The following is a 23,416-nucleotide window of genomic DNA, read 5'->3' as shown; positions in this document are numbered from 1 at the left end:
AGGTGCTATGACCTAAGTCATAAGCCATCAAACCTGGCATATGGTATGACTTCAGAATTTTACCTTTTGTGCTGAACATTTATTTAATATTTTGACAGTCTTGACATGCCTGACGTGGTATGATCCTCAATTGAGCCCACAGAATCTCCTAGTTTAGTTCCCTTATGTGTATTTTTCTATGCTTTAAAGTCTGTTTTAGGGTTGGAGATGTGCCTCAGTTGGTAGCATGCTTGTGTAGCATGCATAAATCTCCAGGATTTTATCCTAGCACTGCACAAACCAGTGTATGGTGACACAGAATTATAATCCCAGCACCAAGGATGTAAAGGCTGGAAGTACAGAGTTTTCCTTGGCTACGTAGTGAGTTCAACCCTGCCTCAAAAAGAAAATGGCCGGCCGAGGAGGTGCATGCCTGTAATCCAGGAGGCAGAGGCCAGCAGATTGCTGTGAGTTCAAGGCCAGTCTGGTCTATAAAGCAAGTCTACAGCCAAGGTTACACAGAGAAACCCTGTCTCGAGAAACCAAAAAAAGAACGAGAAAGAAAAATATAAAATCATTCTAGCTCCAGAATTTATGAACAACCCTTAGATGAATATGGACTGATTACTAAAATCTTAAATTAATATAAATTTTCTTTTTGTAGAGGTCGTGGTGTTGGACCTCCTCGAGGGGCTTTGGTTCGTGGAACCCCAGTGAGAGGCTCTATCACCAGAGGTGCCACTGTGACTCGAGGAGTGCCACCCCCACCTACTGTGAGGGGTGCTCCTACACCAAGAGCTCGGACAGCAGGCATCCAGAGAATACCTTTGCCTCCACCACCTGCACCAGAAACATATGAAGATTACGTAAGAATGTTTTGAACAATATATCATTTCTTCCATAACTAGTTGCCAGAGAAAGTTGAGGGATAGAGTCTTATTCCTGTTTGTAGATAGAAAACATTGCTTTAAGATTTGGAATCTGTGGCCAGGTGTGGTGATACCATTAATCCCAGTAAGAGGCAGGCAGATCTCTAGGAGATTGTAATACTAAAACATATTTGAGTTTTGTCTTTAGAAATTTTTCATGGCCTGTTCATTCAGAAACCTATGATCTCCCCCCCCCCCCATAGATTATAATTACCTTCTCTATTCTATGCAGTTCTTACCTTCTAACTTATTTGTTTCAGGGATATGATGATACATATGCAGAGCAGAGTTATGAAGGATATGAAGGCTATTATAGCCAGAGCCAAGGGTGAGTCAGCACTATGTCATGTACTGTGTAGTGTCCTAGGTGGATGGTGGATGGACTTAGAGGAGCTAAAGATTTGGGCAAATATCAACCTAAGGAGTCTCTCTTAACATTTTGAAGGTATCTCTTCTGCTTTTGATGACTTGCAGGCATATCCGTGGGCCTGCAAATTTGGATAACTGAATTATATATTTATAGTTTAGGTCTGAAGCTAATTGTTGAAAAATTCCTGAGCTATGAATAACTACATAGGAACAAAGAGAAAAATACCATTAAATAATTTATTAAGAAATATTATCCTCAGGTCTGAGACAAAGGAGCTAAGTTGGTAGAATGCTTGCCTAGCATGTATGAAGTCCTGAGTTTGGCCTCAGCAAGGGACCAGGCGTTCAAGAAATGCCTGAAATACCACAGCCTTTTTCTCGTGATAGTCATTCAACTCATCCCGCCCACATTGCAGACACCTATGATTTTAAGAACGAGCTAGAAGTTTAACCTACGGTTTTGTTTTAATTTATCTTAAAGCACAGCTTTGAATATGTGTATATATGTATTTTGCCTGTGATTACTTGGAAAAGAATCTCAGACCTTTGTAATAGGCACAAAACAGGCCTTTTCCTGTTCTCTTATGGTGAGCTATATGAATACATACATTATTATAGTTTAAGAATCTCTCAATTTAGATTGTGGTTTTCTACATGAAATTGTATGATCTGTTTTTTTCTTTTTTTTTCCCTTTGCTATACTTAAACAGACTTCTTGGTAAATACATGGTTTATGTGTTTTATAACTATTGGTGTTGTTAGAGATGGGACAAAACAAATATTTCCCCTGTTTTATAGATAATAAAATGTCTGAGGTGTGGAATATTGAAAGAATGGTAAAACTAAAGCTTTTTTTTTTTTTCTTTTTTTTTTTTTAATGTTCTATTTTTGGCTTTCCAGGGAGTCAGAATATTATGACTATGGACATGGGGAGGTTCAAGATTCTTATGAAGCCTATGGTATGTTTTTATTTCTTTTTTTAATGATTTATTTAGTTTTATTTTATGTGCATTGGTGTTTTGCCTGCATGTATATTTATCTGTATGAGGGTGTCAGATCCCCTGGAACTGGAATTACAAACAGCTGTGAGCTGCCATGTGCACTGGGAATGGAACCTGGGTCCTTTGGAAGAGCAGCCAGTGCTGTTAACTGCTGAGCCATCTCTCTAGCCCTATTTTTTTTTTTTTTTTTTTTTTTTTTTTTTTTATGGTAGGGTAAAATGTGCAAGTAAGTGTCTGGAAAAATACTGGTTGATGGATTCTTGGGAGTCAGGCAGTCACATACCTAAGGAGAAGCCTTTAGAAGACTGTTGTGTTGGTACAAGTGACTTTTGGGAGCTCTGCTCATAAATCCTATGGTATGTGTGTCTCAGGGGCTCAGATCTCATGTAGTGGACTGCTGTACTTCTCAGATGAACCAATTGGTTTTGTTAGGTAGGCCATGCCTAACCCAGAGCTGCTGATATATTGGTCATGTTGATAAATAATAAGAACTTCTTTATCTAGCTCTTATTTTCCTGCCCCTCCCTTATTTTAAGAAAAAAAATTTTTAAAGAGTCAAGAAATCACTGAAAATAATATTTCAGAAGAAAATGGCAGCTAAAAGCAGCATATTACAACCAATTAGGAAAAAAATAGTACCTGTTAGAATCAAATCAGAGGCTTTCGGGGGTGGAGCTGAGTCCTATCAGTGGTAGCACCAAGCTCCCTCCTTATTGGGAGACATCTCAAGTCAAGTTTCTTCCTTTTTAAAAAATTTATTTTTATTTGTTTTGTCTCACATACTACAGTCTGGTCTTAATTATGCAGCTGATGATGACCTTGATCTTCTGATTCTTCTACTAGGATTACAGCATGTCTGGCTTTATGTGGTACCTAGGGATGGAACTCGGGACTTGTTGCTGGACAAGTAGTCTATCCACTGAGCCCTTCCTCAATCCTCAGCTCCGTTATTGATCCCATAGAGTAGCTCAGGCTGGGAAGGTAGCACAACGCAGCTGCCTTTCCTGATTGAAAACACATGTTTCACGTGTGTCCTTAAGAGCTGAGTATGGCTTTCTGTTAATGGCTCTGAGGTCATGTAGCACTTACGCAGAGAAAGCAGCCTTTCTCATAACTCATTGGCATGATACATCCAATCAGTTCCTGGCCACTCCCACCCCCCTTAAAAAAACTTTTTTTTTTTTTTTAAACCAGATTTAGGTAAAAAGCATTGCAGTGTGGCCATCGTAACATTGCATTGGTCCACTCATGTGTCACTGTTTTAGAACATGGGGTGATTGTAGCTCAGTAGTTTCCTCTTATCAGTGAGGCATGATAAAAGAGTTTCTCTGTGTATTTGGCAAAACTGCATTTCTGTTTTGCTGGAAAAAAGACTGAACTATAGAGGCTGAAAGCTAGCATGGTGGCACAAGAATGGAATCATAGCAGTTGGGAAGTAGAGGCAGAATGATCAGAAACTCAAGGTCATTGTGTACCATGTACCAAATTGGAGAGCAGCATGAGCTACAAGAGATCCTGGTTCAAAAACAGAGAGAGATGCACTTTATCACAGGCACTTAGTCTAAGAGCGTGAGTTTGAAACCAGGTTAATCTACATAATGAGTTCACGTCTATCCTAAGATGAGATACACAGTGAGCCCCTGCCTTTAAAAATAGAGAGCAGGCTGTTCTCATGTTCCTGATATTCTGTTGCCATTATCAATATGTTCTGGTATTTGCCTATCTAAAGAGAATTAGAAAAGTAAACTTCTTGGTATCCAAGGAGCATCTTGTGAAATGGATGAGCCTTGCATATTGTGCTAGAAGCTTAAGTAGAAGTCTAAGTTTAAGCACAGTTTATCTTCCTAAGAGGTCATCGATAGAAGTAAGTGATCATCTCAGGCTTTCCTGCCACAAAGGAAAACCTTTTGAGAATGTTAGCTGGCTTGTCAGTGCTGGGCATGAAAAAGGAAATAAGAAATTCACAACAGTTACATAATGCAGCATTTGATTATACTTTTATTCTCTAGGGTTTGAGTACCATGTTGTGGGTGGAGGGTCTCATTTAATTTGGCCTTTGTTTGCATCTGGGGAACCAGAGTACATTTTTCCACAGGGAAACCTGACTTGCTCTTACCTTGAAAGGGGCTACCTGCGAAGTGAAAAGCTTGCAGATGTTTGTCATCCTAACTGAGACTGACCGCCAAATGACTTTGGGAACAGGAATGGCCATTGTAGTCTCATAAGGTTAATGACTCCCTTACTGCATCAAGCAATGTGTTGCATTTATCTAGGTTTTGAAACTGGGTTTCAGTTGTGTTGCTTATGGAGAATGTTACTGCTCAAGAGAACTGTACAGTAAAGGGTAGCATTTTCTAAATTGTTCCCTTTTGCCTTCTACTCAAAATGGTGAGCGATTTACCCATGCTGGTCAAGGAGGGCCAAGTAAAGAGGAGAGCAAGAAACACTTGGAATGTATCAAGATACTAGAAGAAAAAAACAGTATTGTTGGTGACATACCTGATGTTGCCCTGCCCTGATTAGCCCAAAGAAACATTGGCACATGGTTTATAAACTGTTTTTCTTTTCCCACAGGACAAGATGACTGGAATGGGACCAGGCCATCACTGAAGGCCCCCCCAGCTAGGCCAGTGAAGGGAGCATACAGAGAGCACCCATATGGACGTTATTAAAAAAAACAGGAGGGGAAAATATCAGTTATGAGCAAAGTTGTTACTGATTTCTTGTATCCCAGGATTCCTGTTGCTTTACCCACAACAGACAAGTAATTGTCTAAGTGTTTTTCTTCGTGGTCCCTTTCTTTTCCCCACCTTCCTCCATTCTTAACTCTGCATTCTGGCTTCTGTATGTAGTATTTTAAAATGAGTTAAAATAGATTTAGGAATATTGAATTAATTTTTTAAGTGTGTAGATGCTTTTTTCTTTGTTGTTTAAATATAAACAGTGTACCTTTTATAATAAAAAAAAGTTGAGTAAAAAAAAAAACCACAAACATGTTAGTTTCAAAAGTGGCATTGCTTGCTTAAAGGTTCTGAAGTAAAGGCTTGTTAACTTTTTCTTAGTTTTGATTTGAGGCACCCCGTAAAGTCATAGTTGCAGAATCCCAAACTAGGCTACATTTCAAAATTCAGGGCTGCTTAAGATGTAAAATCACAATGTTAACGGCGGTAGGTGCCACCATGCAAAAGTGAGCTCAGTCTGTCTCTAAAAACATCTCCTTAAAAGCACATGGCGGTTGAATCTTAAGCTTAAATTTTAATATGAAAGATCCTCACGAATTAAATAGTTGATGCAATTTTTAACGTTAATTGACTTAAAACAACAGCAAAATTAGGTTTGTAAAACTGACTTTTTCATTATGTGGGTTTTGAAATCTAGCCCCAGACATACAGTGTTGAGAGATACTTAGTAGGGGTGGGGTAGGGTTTGAATAAGATTGTCCAGGGAGAGAAGCTGGCCACCTAAATGGAATCTGATGGAGTACTTTTTAGCTGCAATCTTTTCAGTAATAGTACTAATAATCAAATTTTCAGTATTGAAAATGTTATAGTATTTTGTCCATCTGAGATTCTGCACTCCATGAAAAACTCACTTGGACACTGGGGCCAAAAGCTGATGATGTTCATTAAACTGACCATTGTCAATTTTGGGTCAAGTATGTCTCAACACTAGCATGATATAAAAAGGGACACTGCAGCTGAATGAAAAAGGAATCAAAATCCACTTTGTACATAAGTTAAAGTCCTAATGGATTTGTACCGTCCTCCCATTTTGTTCTCGGAAGATTAAATGCTACATGTGTAAGTCTGCCTAAATAGGTAGCTTAAACTTATGTCAAAATGTCTGCAGCAGTTTGTCAATAAAGTTTAGTCCTTTTTTAATCAAAGTAAATGTGATGAATTGTCATTTTTGGGGGTGGACAATAAAATAGTTTTCTCTTTCACATAAACTTAAATTAACTCTAAAGTTAATGGGCTTGTTAAAAGTTTGGAGACATTCTTAAAAGTGGTGGTGGGGATTTTATTTTAAGTTTACCAAAAAAAAGTTTATGAGTTGTTAAGTTTTAGTTTAAAAAGAACCAAAGCTTTTTCACCCCCTGGAAGTTGTTGAAAGCAGTTTTATTATGTCCTATCAAAAAATTGTAATTTTTAGAAAGAAAAACCCAACTGACTAAAACATAGATTGGTTTTCATGCGAAGGTATAGGTACTTCAAGTGCCAGCGACTCTAGCCTGCACCTTCTGTAGAGCCCCAGGTGGCCTTAAAGAAGAACACCAAATGTGTGTGCTCAGACATTGAATTCACCTGTGATCAGATACCACAATTCAGCAAAACCTGGGCACCCTTGAGGGTTTCCCTTCCAGTCCTAGAGATTCAGCTGGCCTAATAGACTGATCCTGACTTCCTCCCACAAGACTGAGGAAAAAATGGAATTGGTTGGCCCTATTTTACTCTTAATTTTCAAGGACCTCATTCCTTCCCTAAGAGCCACCTAAACTGCTCGGGGGTGAAAAATCCTCTTGTGTGAAGTGCCAAGCTGCCTGTAGCAGTGCATGATGGGCATTTTTTTTTCTTTCTTTTTAAAACACACCAACAAAAAATGTATTTATAGATTGTGATAAAGTGTAAATAACTGAATTTTCAACCGTGGTTTGAAGTGAGCTTTCAGGGCATTATGTCTTGTTTTGATGAAAAGAGATCACTCTATACCCCCCTTTTTAAAGGAAAATTATCGCAAGAGAATCAGGATGTGTAAAGCTAACATGCATCGCAAAAAACCAAAGGTAACCTAAATGTCTGATTTTAATAGCACATATTTCTCTTTTATATAAACTGTGACAGCAACTTGCATAAACAATTCTTCAGTTGTTAATTTTAATGTTAAAACTTTGCAAAACTTGTTTAATAAAAAATAGCTGTAAAAAGAAAAACCATATGCTGCCGCATAAATTATCCATAACTCTTAATAATCCTGCCCATCACAAGTGAACTGTAATGTAACCTGGGCACAAAGTCTGACATCTTAAATGACACATTGTAACATTTCAGTGACTGTAGATGAGAAGACCCGCTGCACCCCTGAGTAAAGCTTTCTGCTCAGCCATTTTAAAATGTACGAGGATGAGCCCCCAAGACAACATATTGATATTCACAATGCAATGTTAATTGAATTTTCTGAAAAGTTGCATGTTTCTTTCCTGTAATGTGTAAATTGCATGCAGAATCTCTATCTTATTTTGTATGTCTTTAAAGCTTCTTCTAGAGAGTCATTCCTTATTTCTCAATTTTCAGGTGACTGAAAATTCCTGAGGCTTTCCCTGGACTAGAATGGGTATCGAAGACCCATGTCAGGTATGTGAAGGTGGTTTTCGTTGAGGATGGTCGATGTGTCATGGTGGCAAAGTGATAGTGCCAGGAGGTGGTTAACAGGTTAGCCTTTCCAAGACTCACTTTTATCAGATTTAATCACTTCTCAGTTTACAGGATGTAGTGAAGTTTGTGTGTGATAGTTAAAGCAGCTAGTGTCAGCTCACATCTCCTGAATTCTGCCTTATTCTGCCAGTGAGCCACTGAAGCAGTTTCATTTTGAGTTCATTGTTTTCAAATAGCAAAGTGACCAGTGGATGTTAGGCTTAGGTTGCAGAGACAGAAAATCTCTGTCTGGAGGGGTAGTTGAACCACTTCCTGGTCAGGAATAATACAAAGGTAAGCTCTTATGCTGTATTTGGCTTATTTTCCTCTTCTGCTGAACATGTAAGTTCTGCAGAAGAAATCTCTCTATCTTGAGTCAGCTGCCCTTATTTTAACACTTTCCCAAGCAAGAACTAATTTCACCTCAAGGTGAAATTGAATCTGGGGTGGTTGCCCATAATGTCATCTCAGCCCTTGAGAATCTAGGGCTTGGAAATTGCTGCTAGATCAAGACCAGCCTGGACTATAGAGTGGAACTTTGTTTCAAACAACTGAAAAAGGGGGTGGGGTGAGTTGGTATTACTAGGGAAAAAAATTTGTGTCAGGCAGAAAAAGATAACTATAGTAATTACTATAATTTATAGAAAAAATGAAGTTAAGCAACTTAATCAGGTTAGTAAGCAAAAAGTTTGTTGTTGGCAAATTATACCATGTTAACCCTACAATAAAAGTATATAAGGAAATGGTATTTCTCACACTAAAGAGAAATTGTGTGGTGGAAAGAACACAATAAGCATGGTTCATTGCACACCTGTGATTCCTACTCAAGAGGATGCTAGAAGATTAGAAGTTCAAGGTCATCTTCAGCCTACAAAGCAAATTGAAGCCAGCCTTGGGTATATAAGACACTGTCTTTAAAACTGAGTGGAGAGGGGCAAAGGAATGATAAACCTAGGAGCTGTCTTGCAATCCAAAACAGTTACCTGTTTTCTACATCTGGGAAAGGCAGGTGGAGACAGTGAATACTGAGTAGTGAAGAAAGAAGGCAATCTAAAAGTATATAAGGCCGGAGGGGAAGCAGCTGAGTATGAATGTTTTTTGTTGTTGTTTTGGTCTGTTTAGGGGGTGGTGCCTGGCTTAAGACAGGGTTTCTTTGTGTAACCTTCCTGGCTGTCCTAAAATTCATTTTACAGACCAAGCTAGCCTCACAGAGATCCACCTGCCTTTTCCTCCAGAACGCTGGAATTAAAAACCTGTACCACTATGCCTGGTATTTGTATGGTCATTAAGTCCCTTTGTTATCAGCTCCACACACAAAGAAACCAAAGTACTTGTCAACCCATTTGATGTTACACATAGTAACTATTAATATTAATTCTGTTTCAATTCCTTGATTGCTAGAATTGAGGGCTTTTAGCCTTCCTGTTACTAGAAGCCATTGAGATGCTAGCTACCATATTTCTTCAGTCTGCTTTCTTGGAGTGGTATTGAGAAGAAAGATTCTAGCTAGGCAAACCAAAGATGTTAGGTGTGACCTTAATAGTGAAGTTCAGTTTCTTTGAACTGTTTCTTCCAAACCCTACCTAAATGCCAGTAGTTTCTGAGACCGGGCAGCTTAAAGAGGGCAATGAATACTGAGTGTTGTTCTTAAGAAGTCATATGTTTGGTATTTGTCATGTGAAGGAAGGGCCAGTAAATTTAGATAAGGAATCCCTAGTTGAAAGGATTTAGAGGCTAGAGAGGTAGCTCAGCAGTTCAGAATACTTGGTGCTCTTGGAAAGGCCCTGGCTTGGGTTCTCAGTGCCACTCTGCTAATCTCTGGGGTAGTCTTCTGGTCTCCACCAGTACCAGGCATGCACATGGTACATATAAGTGTATGTAGGCAAAACATTCATACACATAAAAATCTTCTTAAATGTTTTTGAACTAGGTATTAAAGTCATAGTTGGTTAATTAGCTGATTGGGGTTATTATACCATCACTGAAAGCTTCTAAAAGATAAAACTGTTAGATGTTAGGTAGGTGATCATGGTGTACTGTAAACTTCACTGCATGCCACAGTGAGGGGCCTGTTCTAGCTGCCATGTGTTGCAAGTTCCAGGCCAGGCAGGGCAATACAGAGAAGCCCTGTCTCGAAAAACAAAGCAAAACAAAAAAGTAGGCTAAGGTAGAAGGAACTCAATTCGAATGCCTAGATTTACAACTGGTTGTAGGAGAAGTAAAGTGATTATCACTGCTTCTATAGCAAGTTGAGAGTACAGCATACCAGCACGGATACGTGTCAAGAACCCATTCTCTGGAACACCTGTTTCTATAAGACAATAACCATAATCAGTATTCTCTCAGAGGCTATTTAGAAAGTTGTCTATTGAAACATACAAGCTGTGGTGGTGGCAGCACTTGGGGAAAGAGTCAGGCGGATCTCTTAGATTAGGGCCAGCCTGGCCTACAGAGCAAGTTCCAAGATAGCCAAGCTAGACAGAAACCTTGTCTCAAAACAAAAATCTTGCCAAGAAAAAACTGCTGTCAAAGTAACAGAGTCCCTTTTACATCAGATGGGATGTTCCTGTAGTGAGGCCTTGGTCACCACTGTATGTACTAGTTTTTCCCAGTGAAGCACATGCCATTTCACTAGTAACTTCTTATGTGTATGGAGGCCTTAGGACAACTTTGTAGAATTGTTTATCTCCTCCCACCTTTCCATGGGTTCATGGGATTGAACTCAAGTCATCAGATTTGTCAGCAGACAACTTTACCCACTGAGTTATCTCACTGGCTTCATCATTTCTTATACCTAACAAAACTTCAGCCTCAGAAACTTTTAGTTACATAGCCAAAGTCACACAGCTGTTACACAGCACAGGTAAGATTTTCAGGCAGTATGATTTTAGAGTCTCATGTATATACACACATACTACATTTAGAAGGACTTTTACCTGCCAGCTAAAGCCGTCTTGGAGAATCATTGTCATTTTGTTTTCCTGGAAGGAGACTTCTCTGCCAGGACATCATCATACACCATTTGCTGAAGCACATGAGCCCTTATGCTTGCACTGCTGAATCACGGGTCTTCATTTTATCATCCCTGCCCTGAAGAAACGAGGCTAAAACCCATATAGTTAAAGAATATTCTACTGCTACACAGGCTAGGAAGTCTGCAGCTGCTAAGAGGCCTCAGGAGTGCCAGCCAGAGATGGTGAAACTTCAGTTCATAAAGGACCACGAAGTTACCATTTTATGATAGAAAACATAATCTTCATTATGGCTTAAAACAGGTGAATTTTTAAGTTCTTCCATTTCCAAAGCAAGGTTTTAGAACTCTAGGGGACAGGGTTTCTCTGTTTGTCCCTGGCTGTCGTGGAACTTGTTCTGTAGACCACCTGCCTCTGCCTCCAGAATGCTGGGATTAAAGGCATGTGCCACTATGTCCAGCCTCTGACCATTTTTTTTTTAAATAATTTTATTTTATGTGCATCAGTGTGAAGGTGTCTGATCCCTTGAAACTGGAGTTACAGACAGATGTGGGTGGGTGCTATGAATTGAACCCCAGGTCCTTTGGAAGAGCAAACATTACTCTTAACCACTGAGCCATTTCTCCAGCCCTGCCTCTGTCTATTGCTGGTAATGTCATAGCAGCATTCCCTTTAGTTCTCACAGTTGACCATATGAGGCTAGGATATTGACTGGTAGATAGCATGCCACACTAAATGCTAGTAAAGCAATCTCTCAGTGTGTAGTGGTTTAGAGGATCACAACATTGGAGAGCCAAAATCAAAACTCAAATCTAAGGCTTCTACCGAACGAACTATTGCCTTCTGTTCTCTTGTAATTTGGGTGTCCACAAGACCAGTTTACTGAAAGGTACTCCCAACTATTGTGTTTAGAATTCATGTTTCTAATTTTTCTTTTAGATTTCTGAAGTTAAAAGATTTGAATTCTTACAAATTTATAGCCTCTGTAGACTCACATATACTATTGCATTGCAGATTAATAGTCATTGCATGCTTAAAGCCAGCACACATCTGATGAATATTTAATAGAATTGAACAGACAGGCTGGAAACAGCCCTGTGAGACAGCAGCTGTTTTGCGGAGGGGAGGAAGTACACTACACTGCTTGATTACCTTTTCTTTTGTTTCCAGGCCTAGAGAAAAAGGACTGTCTCTTCTAGGCCCTTTAGCAACAAAGTTCTGTACCCTGAACCTGTTGGGGCCAATTAGCAATTTTTTATACCCTGGGCTTCCATCTTTCCTGTTATTTACTATTTAGGGTCAACCATACATTCTAATCTAGTACTCTGCTAAGTGCATCTCCTATAGGAGAGAGGCTGTGTATTGTCTCAAGGCTGTAATCCCTAGCACTAGCCTTTACTACATAGCAAGACCCTGTCCATTGACAGATAGGCTGACTGACAGCCTTGTATCTGGCAGGAGACTTGAATTTCATAGGGAGAGTATATACATGGACTCTGAATAAAGAGCCAGGCATAGTGGTACATGCCTGTGATCCAGCACTTAGGAGGCAGAGGCAGATCAAACATTCACAGGGAGGTCTTCATTATATAGCTAGCTTAAGGTCAACCTATGTTGCATAATGAAACCTTGTTTTAAACAAATTTCCCCCCAGAAATTTCTGGGGTTTTGTTTCTTGTGATAGGGTCTGACTGTATCATTTACAAAGATTCACTTGCCTCTGCCTCCCTAGTTCTGCGGTTAAAGCACATGCCACCATACCTGGCTTATTGTATTTTATTTTACTGGGTTTTCTTTCTTTCTTTCTTTATTTTTTTGGGTGTGTGTGTGTGTGTGTCTAACTTTTACATACATGTGTGTTGCACCATATGTGATGGTCTGGTAGCTGTGGAGGTTAGAGCGAATGTTGAATATCCTTGGACTGGTCAGACTAGAGTTAACAGACACTTGTGAGCCACCATGTGGGTGCTGGGAATCAAACTCTGGCCCTCTGGAAGAGCAGCCAGTGCTCTTAACCAGTTAGCCATCTCTCTAGTCCCTATTTGGTGTTTTTTTGACCATAGATGTATCATATCATCCTTACCATTTCCAGCCTATGCTATAGTGACTGCCTTTGGCTGGATCCCAAGTAGAAAGTGGATAAATAAAGAGTTCTCAAATGTTATATAGGCAAGCTCCCGACCTCCACCTAGATTTAAGGAGATCCCTGCTTCAAGAAGGCCCTATGCAAGTTGTGGATCTTTTGAAAAATCAAATCATTTGAGGCATAGGCCATCAGACAAGATGAGTCTGTAAATGGGGCATAAACCCACAAATTTGGGTGTGATTTAGATTTAATATTGTAATAAGATGTCTCTATTGGCTGCCCATTTGTCAGCCTTTGAAGCTTGTCTTGTCCATCAGGGTGTGCCCATCTCTTCCCCAGATGCCCATCTCTTCCCCAGACGCTAATGGTGTATATGAAACTTGAAATGGAATTAGATGTAGGGCAGGTCTTCTAGGAAGGATCTTCTGACTCCAGCAGTTTAGGTTTAAATTGGGTGCTTCCCATCTCGAAGCTCTTTGAAGTTGGAATGTGGGAAGCAACACACTTTAAGAAAGAAATAGAGGCCTGGGCAGTAGTGGTACACACCTGTAATCCCAGGACTCAGGAGGAAGAGTCAAGCACATCTCTGAGTTCAAGGCTAGCCTGGTCTACAGAGTGAATTCCAGGACAGCCAAGGCTGCATAGAGAAACCCTGTCACAAAAAAAAAAAAAAAACAAAACAAAACAATAACCAAAAAAGTGTACCGCAGTGTTGCTGGCTAGGATATATAAGGCCTTGGGTTCCATTCTAGCACTGAGGGGAAAGAGGAAATAGAAAAATACCCTGTACTCTGATAAGACCTTTTTTGTTTTTCTTTTATTCTTTTTAGACAGTTTTGTATAGTATAGTCTGGCATGTAAGTAATGATGACATTTAGCTTTGATCCTCCTGCCCGAGCACTGAGATTACAGGTGCACATCACCACATCTTAGTTTCATGCAACTGAAACTAAGGCTTTGTGCATGTTATATAAGTCATCTGTCATACCCACATCTCTAGCTCTTTATAAGATTGTTAATAAACTTCTTTCTGGAAGTTGCTACAAACAGTCTTTTTAAAATTTTATATATATATTGACCATTATAAATTAGAACACCTACTGTGTATTACTCACAGGATAGTGTGTGACCGGTAATGCACGTAAGTCTCGCTTCATGGAACTTACAAACTACTTTGAGAAGTGGCCATTACACAGAAAACTCTTTAAAAATATAATTTCAAATATGAGATGTCCTTCCTCAGAACCTTTCCCATTCTGAGGAGTTTTTTCACATTTTCTTTAATGTGTCTGTATTACTCAAAAATGGTAATAATTTATATGTGATAAGTTCCAAAAGGAAAAACCAGTCTACTGAGAATAAACTCCCTGGGTTTTCTTAAGAAAAGGGCAGTAGTCGCCTAATGGAAGACTTGGCTGAGCCCCGGGGTCTTGGGAGATGGTTTGGGAAAGAATATGGAACACTGAAGGGAGCAGAAGGTAAGAGGCAGATTCAAGGTGAGATGGGCGTCTAGACCTTGTATGAATGCACCATTCACTCTGCTTCTAGGGTGTTGTACAAACCCTCTGCTACTAAGCTGCACTGTCTAACCCATGTTTCTCATTTTAAATTTGTTAATACGTGGAGTGCCTATATGGAAGTGAGTTAGGTCTGTGTCAAAGCTGGGATGTAACCCAGTGACCCCCAAGGTATACCATGTGTGTATACCATGCCACCACATGTATGTGGACATCAGAGGACAACTCTGTGAACCTGGTTGTCTCCTTCTACCCTTAGTTGGGTTCTGGAGATTGTACTCTGTTGCCAGGCTTGAAAGAGTAGCAAGCACCTTTATGCACTGAACTATCCTGCTGCCCCAACTCATTTTATTTTTTATTTTAGAAGAGGTTCTCAAATTAAAAAATAAAAAAAAGTTCTTACTATGTACTCCTGGCTGGTTTTGAACTCAAAGATTCTTTTGTCTCTGCCTCCTGATTGCTAGGATTAAAGATATGTGCTAGCATTCAGGCTCTCTCTCTCTCTCTCTTTTTTTTTTTTTTTTTAAGGGAGGAAGGGCTCTAGAAAGGAGCTAAAGAGGGGAACTTAATCATTAAAGCAAACATGAGGACCTGAGTTTAATGCCCTTATGATAATGCCCATGTGATAACATGCATTTATCCCAATGCTGGGGAAACAGGTAGGCAGATCCTTGGAAATTGCTGGCCAGCCAGTCTGGCCTCTACTCATTCAGGTCTCAGCAAGAGTCTCTTAAAACAAGGCAGGACATTTGTCTAGTACATGCACCATGCCCTGAGATTGATTCCCCAGTGTCCTACACCCCCCAGCCTGTGATAGAGTAATATAATTGAAAATGAAAACTAGAGCTGGAGAGATGGCTCAGTGTTAAAAGATTTCGGGGTGCAGTTTTGTTCCCAGGACCCAGATTGGCAGCTCACAACCACCAGTAGCTCCAGCTCCAGGATTTGACGCCCTCTCTTATCCTGCTGTACAAGCCTCCACAGAAGTACACAAATGCATACAAAATAAAGCCTTTAAGTGAAAATCTAGAGAACTATGTGGATACAAAAGCTCTTAGCACATAATTAAGTGACTGGCTAGATATGGGAGAAAAGAGTTAAATTAAGATTATTGGCTAAGCCAGGCACAGTGGCCCATGACTGCAGTGCCAGCCCTCAGGGAGGCAGAGGCAAGCGGATCTCTGGAGTTCGAGGCAATAAATAAATAAACAAACAAACAAACAACAGCAGCAACAAAAAAGATTATGAGCTAAAGCCAGACATGGTGGGGAGAACAGTCCTTTTAACGCAAGAGGATCTATACATTTGCTTTCTGCCAAAGCTACAGTGTAGTGACACCCTGCCTCAAAAATAAATATTGACTGATTAATTATGGGCTGGAACAATGGTTGCTGTGGTAGGCAGTGACATTGGAAGAAGCTGCCCTGGAGAGGTGGCCCAGCTTTGTTTCCTGGCACTCATGTCCATCAGCTCACAACCATTTATTTCCAGCCCTAGAGGATCCAATGCTCCTGACTTCTGAAGCACCTGCATTCAGGAGCCAGGTACACAATCCTCCAAAGATAATCCTGGGTTTTGGGGCAGGACTGAACTTCATAAGATCAGATGATATGGACCCTTGAACCTAAAATTGAACTTTTGTATTCCTTTTCTTAGAGGTTTTTTGGTTTTGTTTTGTTTTGTTTTTGTTTTTTTCCTCCCCCAAAACAGGATTTCTCTGTGTATCCTTGGCTGTCCTGGACTCACTTCGTAGACCAGGCTGCCCCTGAACTCACAGAGATGCACTGGCCCCTTCCTCCTAGAATCCTGGGATTACAGGCATACAGCATCACACCTGGCTCCTTCTAAGAGTTTTAAATTCAAGCTTTCTAATGTCTGAGAGAACCAATATATTCTATTTTGAAAGCTGAAAATGTTGGGGTGGTGGAACATGCCTTTACTTTCAGCATTGCAGAGGTAGAAACAGATCTCTTGAGTTCAAGGCCTGATCTACATAGTTCTCAGTTGAGGCTATATAGTAAGATTCTTGTCTCAAAAAAAAAAAAAAAAAAAAAAAAAAAAAAACGGGTGTAGAGAGATGGCTCAGTAGTTAAGAGTACTGGCTTCTCTTTCAGAGGACTCAGTTCAATTCTCAGCACCCACATGGTAGCTCACAGCTGTCTGTAAGTACAGTTCCAAGGAATCTTAACCTTTACACAGACACAAATGCAGACAAAGCATCAATGCACATTAATAAATTTAAAAAACAAAAAACAACCTGAGAGCAAAGTTAAGGTCTCAGATGTTTGGTTCATTTTCCCCCAGATCCTTTTGCTCAGTCATATTCAAGGATGGGAGAGTGACATAGGGCTGGAGACATGACCTGACTAAGAGAGAGTTCACAGTGGCTATGGACTTTTGTCTTTTGCCCATCTGTACCTAGGAACCTGCCTGCAAATGTAGTAACTGGAGGTTATCTATGGAAACAGAAGGTTGTAAGGGACAAACCCTGACCAGGTGAGGGCTGAGAACCTCAAGTTTCTTAATTTTCCACTTTGTTTCTTTGCAGCTGTCAGAGGACCCTGAATACCAGGAGCTACCTGCTGTATAGAGGCTGGCCTGGGGCACTGGCTGAGACATAGAAACCCAGGAGAGGAGATCAACAGTTCTTTTTTACCCCACCTCTTGATCTGATTTACCCACAGAAAGCCAGCCAGGATCTTCTTAGGAGTCTTTAGGACCAGATGGAGTCCTCAGAGCTTCAGGGGACTCCTTTGTTAACAGTTCCACCTACCTACTCAAGACATTTTAGGGGGAGAGCTGGGGGTTTAACTCAGTAGTTGAACCATGTCTCACTAGTACATGTGGGGGAACTGGGCTCAAAAAAAAAAAAAAGGAATTGAAAAGTTTGGTGATACACACACCTTTAATCCTATAACTTGGGAGGCAGGGGCAGACAGATCCTCGAGTTTGAGGCCATCCTGGACTACAGAGCAAGTTCCAGGACACCCAGGGCTACACCTCGAAACCCTGTCTTGAAAAAAACAAAAGGAACTAAATCCCTGGAATGGCTCTTCAGGTCAGAACACAGTCATTCCTGTGCCATTCATTCCCAGTCTTTTGTTTTCCCTTAGCTTCCATAGAATGTATTGGAACACCTTTTTTGGAACCTTCAGCCTGGCAGCCCTTGGACATTTCCAAAGGACTCCCAGAAGAGATTTTCACCTTCTCAGTAACATGCTAAAAAAAAGTTGAGAATCATTTACTTTTAGGCAAGTTATTTTAAACTCTGAGCCTGTGTTCATCTTTTTTGTTGTTAGTGCTTGTCCAAAAGTTCTTGAAGGGTAGAGCTGTTCTGCTTCACCTCTGTACTACATTTCTCAAGTATCTGCCTCTGCATAAGGACTTCAATAAAGGTTTGGTTATGTGAATAATGGTGAATGGTTCTACACTAATAGCTTCTATCAGTTTTGGGAGAGTGCCAAGGCTCCCCCTCACTAGTTAATCTCTGCCAGTGTTTTGTCTTCAGTTTTTCTCTTGAGAGAGAGATAGGTCATCCACAATCTTCAGGTACAAGATATAGTCACTTGGGAATCACAAAATTTTACAGAAAAGCTCAGAACTTGAGATCAAACATCGAGATTTAAATTTCCGCTCATTGCTTATGTATTTATCAAGGCCTGTTTATTCCATAAATAGTTCCTCCCTGCTAAATGGGATCTGACAAGCAAATGTATTTTAAATCTGAGAAACTGGGTTTGGACAGAATACTACACAACAGTCAAAGTTTCTGTCTTCCAGGCTTATTCTTAAAAGTCCTGTCACACAGGCTCTGCCTTCCATTACCATTTAGAGCCCTCAGGTTCTTTTGAGAGCTCTGAATTGTTTGCCCACCCTCCCAGCTGCCCTGCTTGTCAGTCACCTGCAAGCTGAGAAGGATGACATCAGCTTTCCCCAAGCCTCTGGACTTCTCTGAGCCATAAATATTTTAGAAGGGACTTTCTCTGGCTGTTGCCAGGGTGATGGACTCTCAGGGGACTGTGGTGGGAGCATGAAGGACTAGCTCTGGAAGGGTGGATATGAGGCCTGGCCACGAGCCAGGACTGGGCTCTGAAGGCTCTTGCTCTGCCTGCATGCCTTCCCTTTCTTGAGCCCTTAGCTCTTGTGTGGCTCCCAGGCCCATCTCTGATCTTGGATGGTGTCTGGTCTTAGGTAAGTTGTTGAGTTTTCTGGGCCTTTGTTTTAATACCTCTAGAGGTTGGGTGGGTGAATCTTCATCTGTCTTAGTGGAGGTAAGTGGAAAATAAAGCTATAAAATATTCCAAATCTGTAATGCTGTACTTTGCTAGTAAATCATGATTAGAGGAACTAAACCCCATTGCTTTTTGATTTGTGTAGCAGGGAAGAGAGGACACAATTTAACTGTACGTAGTCCAGTCTGGCTTCAAACATGACTGAACCTCTAGTGCTGGAATTACAGGCATACACTACCATGATTGTCCCTGTTGCCCTTTGTGATTTCTAATGCCACACGGGTACTGCTCCCACATGACATTTTCTCTCCCCACCTCTTCATACAGTAATTTGTATGTTTGTGTGTGGGTGTATGTACTGTTGAGATGGGGTCCCCACTTTAGTTCAGGCTGGCCTTGAATACTGGCTCTGGCTCCAGCTCTTGTTAATAATCTTTATTATTTTGAGATAAGGTCACCCTATCTGGCTTGGCCTGGATCTCATATTCAGATTTTGCCTGCCTCTACCTCTCAAGTGCTGGAATCAAAGGCGTGCACCACCATGCCTGTTCCAAGCTCCCTTTTCTACGGTTCTGAGGTCTAAGTAGGCCATCTGGATAGCACTGGGGATCCCAGTTGGTCCTAATAATTTACAAACAGTTTATGGGTGTTAGGGCCTAAGATATAAAAATCTGCACCACACACATACACACATAGTCTTTAGGTTGTCTGTTAGGCAGCCTTCCCCAGTCTCTGAGCATGTGTCTGAGGAGGCAAGATGACCTCCAAGCTCCTGTTGCTTTGGGGATTCCCTGTTTCTCTGGATTTGGCTCCCTCTGCTGGGATGCTCATAGTGGGGAAGTGAGGTCAAATACGAGACTAATATTCAGACCATTCTGAGGTACCAAGCTGGGGCAAATCTCCAACTCTTGATGACAGTTTCTCATGTCCTGTGACTCTGCTATCCACTCTCCATTAGTCCTCACAATAATGAATAAGAATTGATCCTAAATTTCAGACATGGAATCAAACTGAAATTCCTTGTGGCATTTAGGATCCTCAGGTGATCTTATAAGTGTGTTTCCTAGTTTCACTTACTGTCTTAGATTTGTTTTCCATTGATATAACAAAATAACCTGACAAAAGCAACTTGAAATTTTTTTTATTTTAATATCGTAGTTCCAATTACAGACCATAGGAAAAATCAAACCCGCAAGAACTTGAAGCAGCATCATATCCACAGTCAAGAGCAGAGAATGGGTGCTTAGACTCCTCATTTTCTCTTCGGTCCAGGACCGCAAACCCAGGGCATGAGTAAATGAGTCCCCCAACTTCAGTTAATATAATGAAGATAATCACTGCAAGCCAACCTGATCTGGGAAATGCCCACGGAGACTCTTCCCTAGTTATTCCAGATTGTGTGTCAGGTTGACAAAACTGATCATGATTATTGTCAAGCCTGATAGACTTCTGGAACAAAGCCTGACCTCAACCTTTGCTTTGTACCTTCCCAATGCAGACTGCAGGTCTATTCAGACTTTATGGGGCCTTTAATTCAGTGTTTGGGCAGGGCATGCTGGCACATGTCTTTAATCCTAGCAGAGGCAGGTGATTTCTGAGGTTGGAGGCCAGCCAGGGTTACAAAGTGAAACCCTATCTTAAAGAAAACAAAAACTCCCCAGTGGCTTGCTTTATTATCTCTGTAATGTGTATAAAATGTGAAGAGTTCGACATAGACGGACGGCCTTGAAGGGCTGATGTATGGAAAGGCTGATAGAAAAATGGTCCAAGAGATTACAGCATGAACATGAAGACCCTGAATATTCTTGTATTGAAAGTCAGATCTAAGCCAGGAGCCATGGCTCATGCCTGTAATCCCAGGACTCTGGGAGGCAAAGGCAGTCAAATCATTTTGAGTTCCGAGGTCTACACAGAGAAAAGCCTGTCTAAAAACAAAAAAGATGTAAAGTCTGTTTCTGGTAAGCCAGGTCACTTGAGAGCTGGGGTGGCTGCACGTGACATTTCAAGACCTTCACTGTGATTAGCCATCACAAGATGCCAAGATTCTTCCTTGCTAGTTCTAGCATGTATGCTATGAAAGTAGCTCATTTTACCTTACTTGGATCACTGAGTTTCCCTCAACTTAAGCCAGTCACTTGTCTGGAGTAGCAGGAATCTTGAAATGATTTGCCAATCATTTGCCTCTTGGAACAGCAAGAAAGCTGACTCAACAAATGGACAGAGTGAAGAAGCGAAAAATTCTACAAGGGAGAATCAGTTTTGTTACTGGGCGGAGGAATGGAAGAGCAGGTAGTCTACTCAATAAAGTGGGTTGGGACTGTGAGTGCCCTTACTTTCTTAGACTTGAGTCGTATATATGCCGAGTCAATTCAGTAAATATTTCCTGGGAAATTGACTGTGCAAGGTCTAGCATCTATATTACAGGTTCATAGACATTTTTCTACCAACTCCACAGGCAGTTTCATCCCAAATGGTACACTTTAAAAACAAACATAAGGCTAGAGATTAATCTCCGGGTCTTGCACACAACAGACAGGCATTGGAGCCTTGAACAAAACCCTTAAGCTATAGCAAATCTTCATCTCTGAGAGTCAGGCCTGATCATGTTGCCAGGTCTCTTCTCTCCTCTCCTCTCTTCTCTTCTCTCCTCTCCTCTCCTCTCCTCTCCTCTCCTCTCCTCTCCTCTCCTCTCCTCTCCTCTCCTCTCCTCTCCTCTCCTCTCCTCTCCTCTCCTCCCCTCCCCTCCCCTCCTCTCCCTCTCCCTCCCTCCCTTCCTTCCTCCCCCCCCCATGCCCAATAATGACCAGTGCTTGCCTGGTGCTTGTAAACCAGAGGAGATCGTCGGATACCTTAGAACTGGAGGTACAGACAGTTGTGAGCTGCCAAGTAGGTGCTGGAAATTGAGTCTGTCCTCTAGAAGAACCCCAAGTTGTGCAAACCTGTAGGCCATCTCTTTGGTCCCTCCCCAAGGGGCAGTGAGTGTGTGATCATGTGTGTGTTGGGGTGGGGTGCATGCACAGAAGTGCTAGTGCCCTCAGGATCTCCTGTATCCTAGCTGGTGTCGGTTGCTGTGATAGACACCGTGACGACGAGGAGAGAAGTTCTATTATAGTTGTAGTCTACCATGAAAAGACGTCAGGGCAGGAGCTTTCATATATCCCAGGACCACCTGCCCAAAGGTGCTATCCACCACCGTAGGCTGCCCTCTCATACCCAGCGTTGATAGACATGCCCACGCGCTTGCCTGCATGCGCCACTCTGATGGCTGCATTCATTGTATGTGATCCTGGCTCCTATCAAGGAGTGCACACTGGGAGGCTGGAGTTACCCGTCTTCTGTGAAAGCAATATGCGCTCTTAACTTCCACCCACCTCCTTGGTATCTACCTCCCTCCCGAGGCAGGGTTTCTCTGTGTAGCCTTGGCTGTCCTGAACTCACTTTGTAGACCAAACTGGCCTTGAACTCACAGAAATCTGCCTCTGCCTCCTCGAGTGCTGGCATTACAGGCATATGCCACTGAGCCTGGCTCATTGTTGCTTCTTAAACACATTAGGCTGAGTCCCCTTGCACTGTTCCTCTGTCTAGAATCTTCTCTCTCCCCAGATACTTCCTCTGACTAACTCAAGTCAGTGAAGCTGCTTTCCCCATCCTATTTGAACTTGCACCCAGACAGCCTTTCCTATTTTGCCTTTCTTACAACATTCTCTCCTCATGTACTACAGAATTTACTGTCTGTCTGCCCCCATAATTTAAACTCTGTAGAAATCTATTAATATCTCCTAATTGCTTGATTAATATGTGCCAAGCACTGTGATAACCAATGAAGTCACAAGATGATTAAGATTGCTTATGAGGCTGGGAATACAGTTGAGTGGTAGAACACTTGCTTAGCATGTGTGAGGCCCTAGTTTCAATCCCCCCACCTCCACCTCTATAGATTGCTTATCAGTCTTCCAAGGGCAGAAAGCACACAGTAGCACCTTTATAGACTTGCTTCCTCTGTTAAGCGTTTGCCAGACGATGGCTAACACTGATTAAAACTGGGACTACATGGATCATCTCACTTAATCTTCAGCCCCTACTAAGTAAATTGTGCTTGCATTAGGTTTGATTTCCAACTCTACATAAACCTGTCATAGTGGGATAATTCTAACACCCTGAAGCAGAGGGGTCAGAAATTAAAGGTAATTCTCCTATCTCATTGCAAGTTCAAGGCCAGCCTGGGCCCCGTCTCAAAAAACAAAGTCAAATGGCTGGCGAAATGGCTCAGCAAGTAAAGGTTCTTGCCTCCGAGCCCGACAATTTTAGGTTTGTCCTAGGAACCTAAATGGTACAATAAGAAACCTCCTACAGGTTGTCCTCCCATGTCCACTGCTACACGCACCCCCACACCGCAAAACTTAGAATGTTAAAAAAAAAAAAAAAAGCTAATTATATTGATTAATAATCATCATCAATACCCATGAATATACTTTCAGCACTTGAAAATGGCAGGCGTATGCTCTAAGCTAAGGTGGTGGCAGTGAAATAAACATGAGAAATGCCTAGAGCTCAGTCTAGATCAAAGATTTCCTCGGTTTTGACTGGGATGAGCCAAACTACAATAAAAGCAGAGAGCACCGAAAGCCCCGGACGCGCTAAGTATGAGGTGACTGTGTTGCTAAAGAATAGGATTTCAGCAGCGGCGGAAAGCCGCTCGGGCGTCCTCCTTCAGAACAGGGTGGAGAAACACAGGAGGTGGGTACGCCCCCTCCAGAATCACTTCAGCAGCAGCTGCCTGAAAGGCGTGGGGAAGGAGAGACAAAGAGCGCTAGCACAGCCTTTGTCCTGACGGCCCCTTTAAGAAGCGTGCTCCCGGCTCCTAGCCCGCCTAGTATGCAAATTAGGCAGCCCGCGGGAGCGCGCGGCTGATCCCCGGCC

At 41.6% G+C, this 23,416-nt stretch overlaps 1 protein-coding gene across 1 annotated transcript; it reads left to right on the top strand.

Moving 5' to 3' along the window:
• Positions 1 to 643: 643 nt before the first annotated feature.
• Positions 644 to 6,169, top strand: Khdrbs1 (KH RNA binding domain containing, signal transduction associated 1; the record flags this gene model as incomplete). The annotated part of the gene is given in 4 exon segments (XM_055610811.1): positions 644 to 845; positions 1,169 to 1,236; positions 2,178 to 2,236; positions 4,853 to 6,169. Coding segments are annotated over 4 exon segments (427 nt in total), but the record flags the coding sequence as incomplete, so codon positions are not given.
• Positions 6,170 to 23,416: the final 17,247 nt, after the last annotated feature.

The sequence above is a fragment of the Psammomys obesus genome, unplaced genomic scaffold (genome assembly GCF_907164565.1).
Source record: "Psammomys obesus unplaced genomic scaffold, mPsaObe1.curated_primary_1811, whole genome shotgun sequence".
Lineage (NCBI taxonomy): Eukaryota > Metazoa > Chordata > Mammalia > Rodentia > Muridae > Psammomys > Psammomys obesus.
This window is presented reverse-complemented; position numbering and strand designations above follow the sequence as displayed.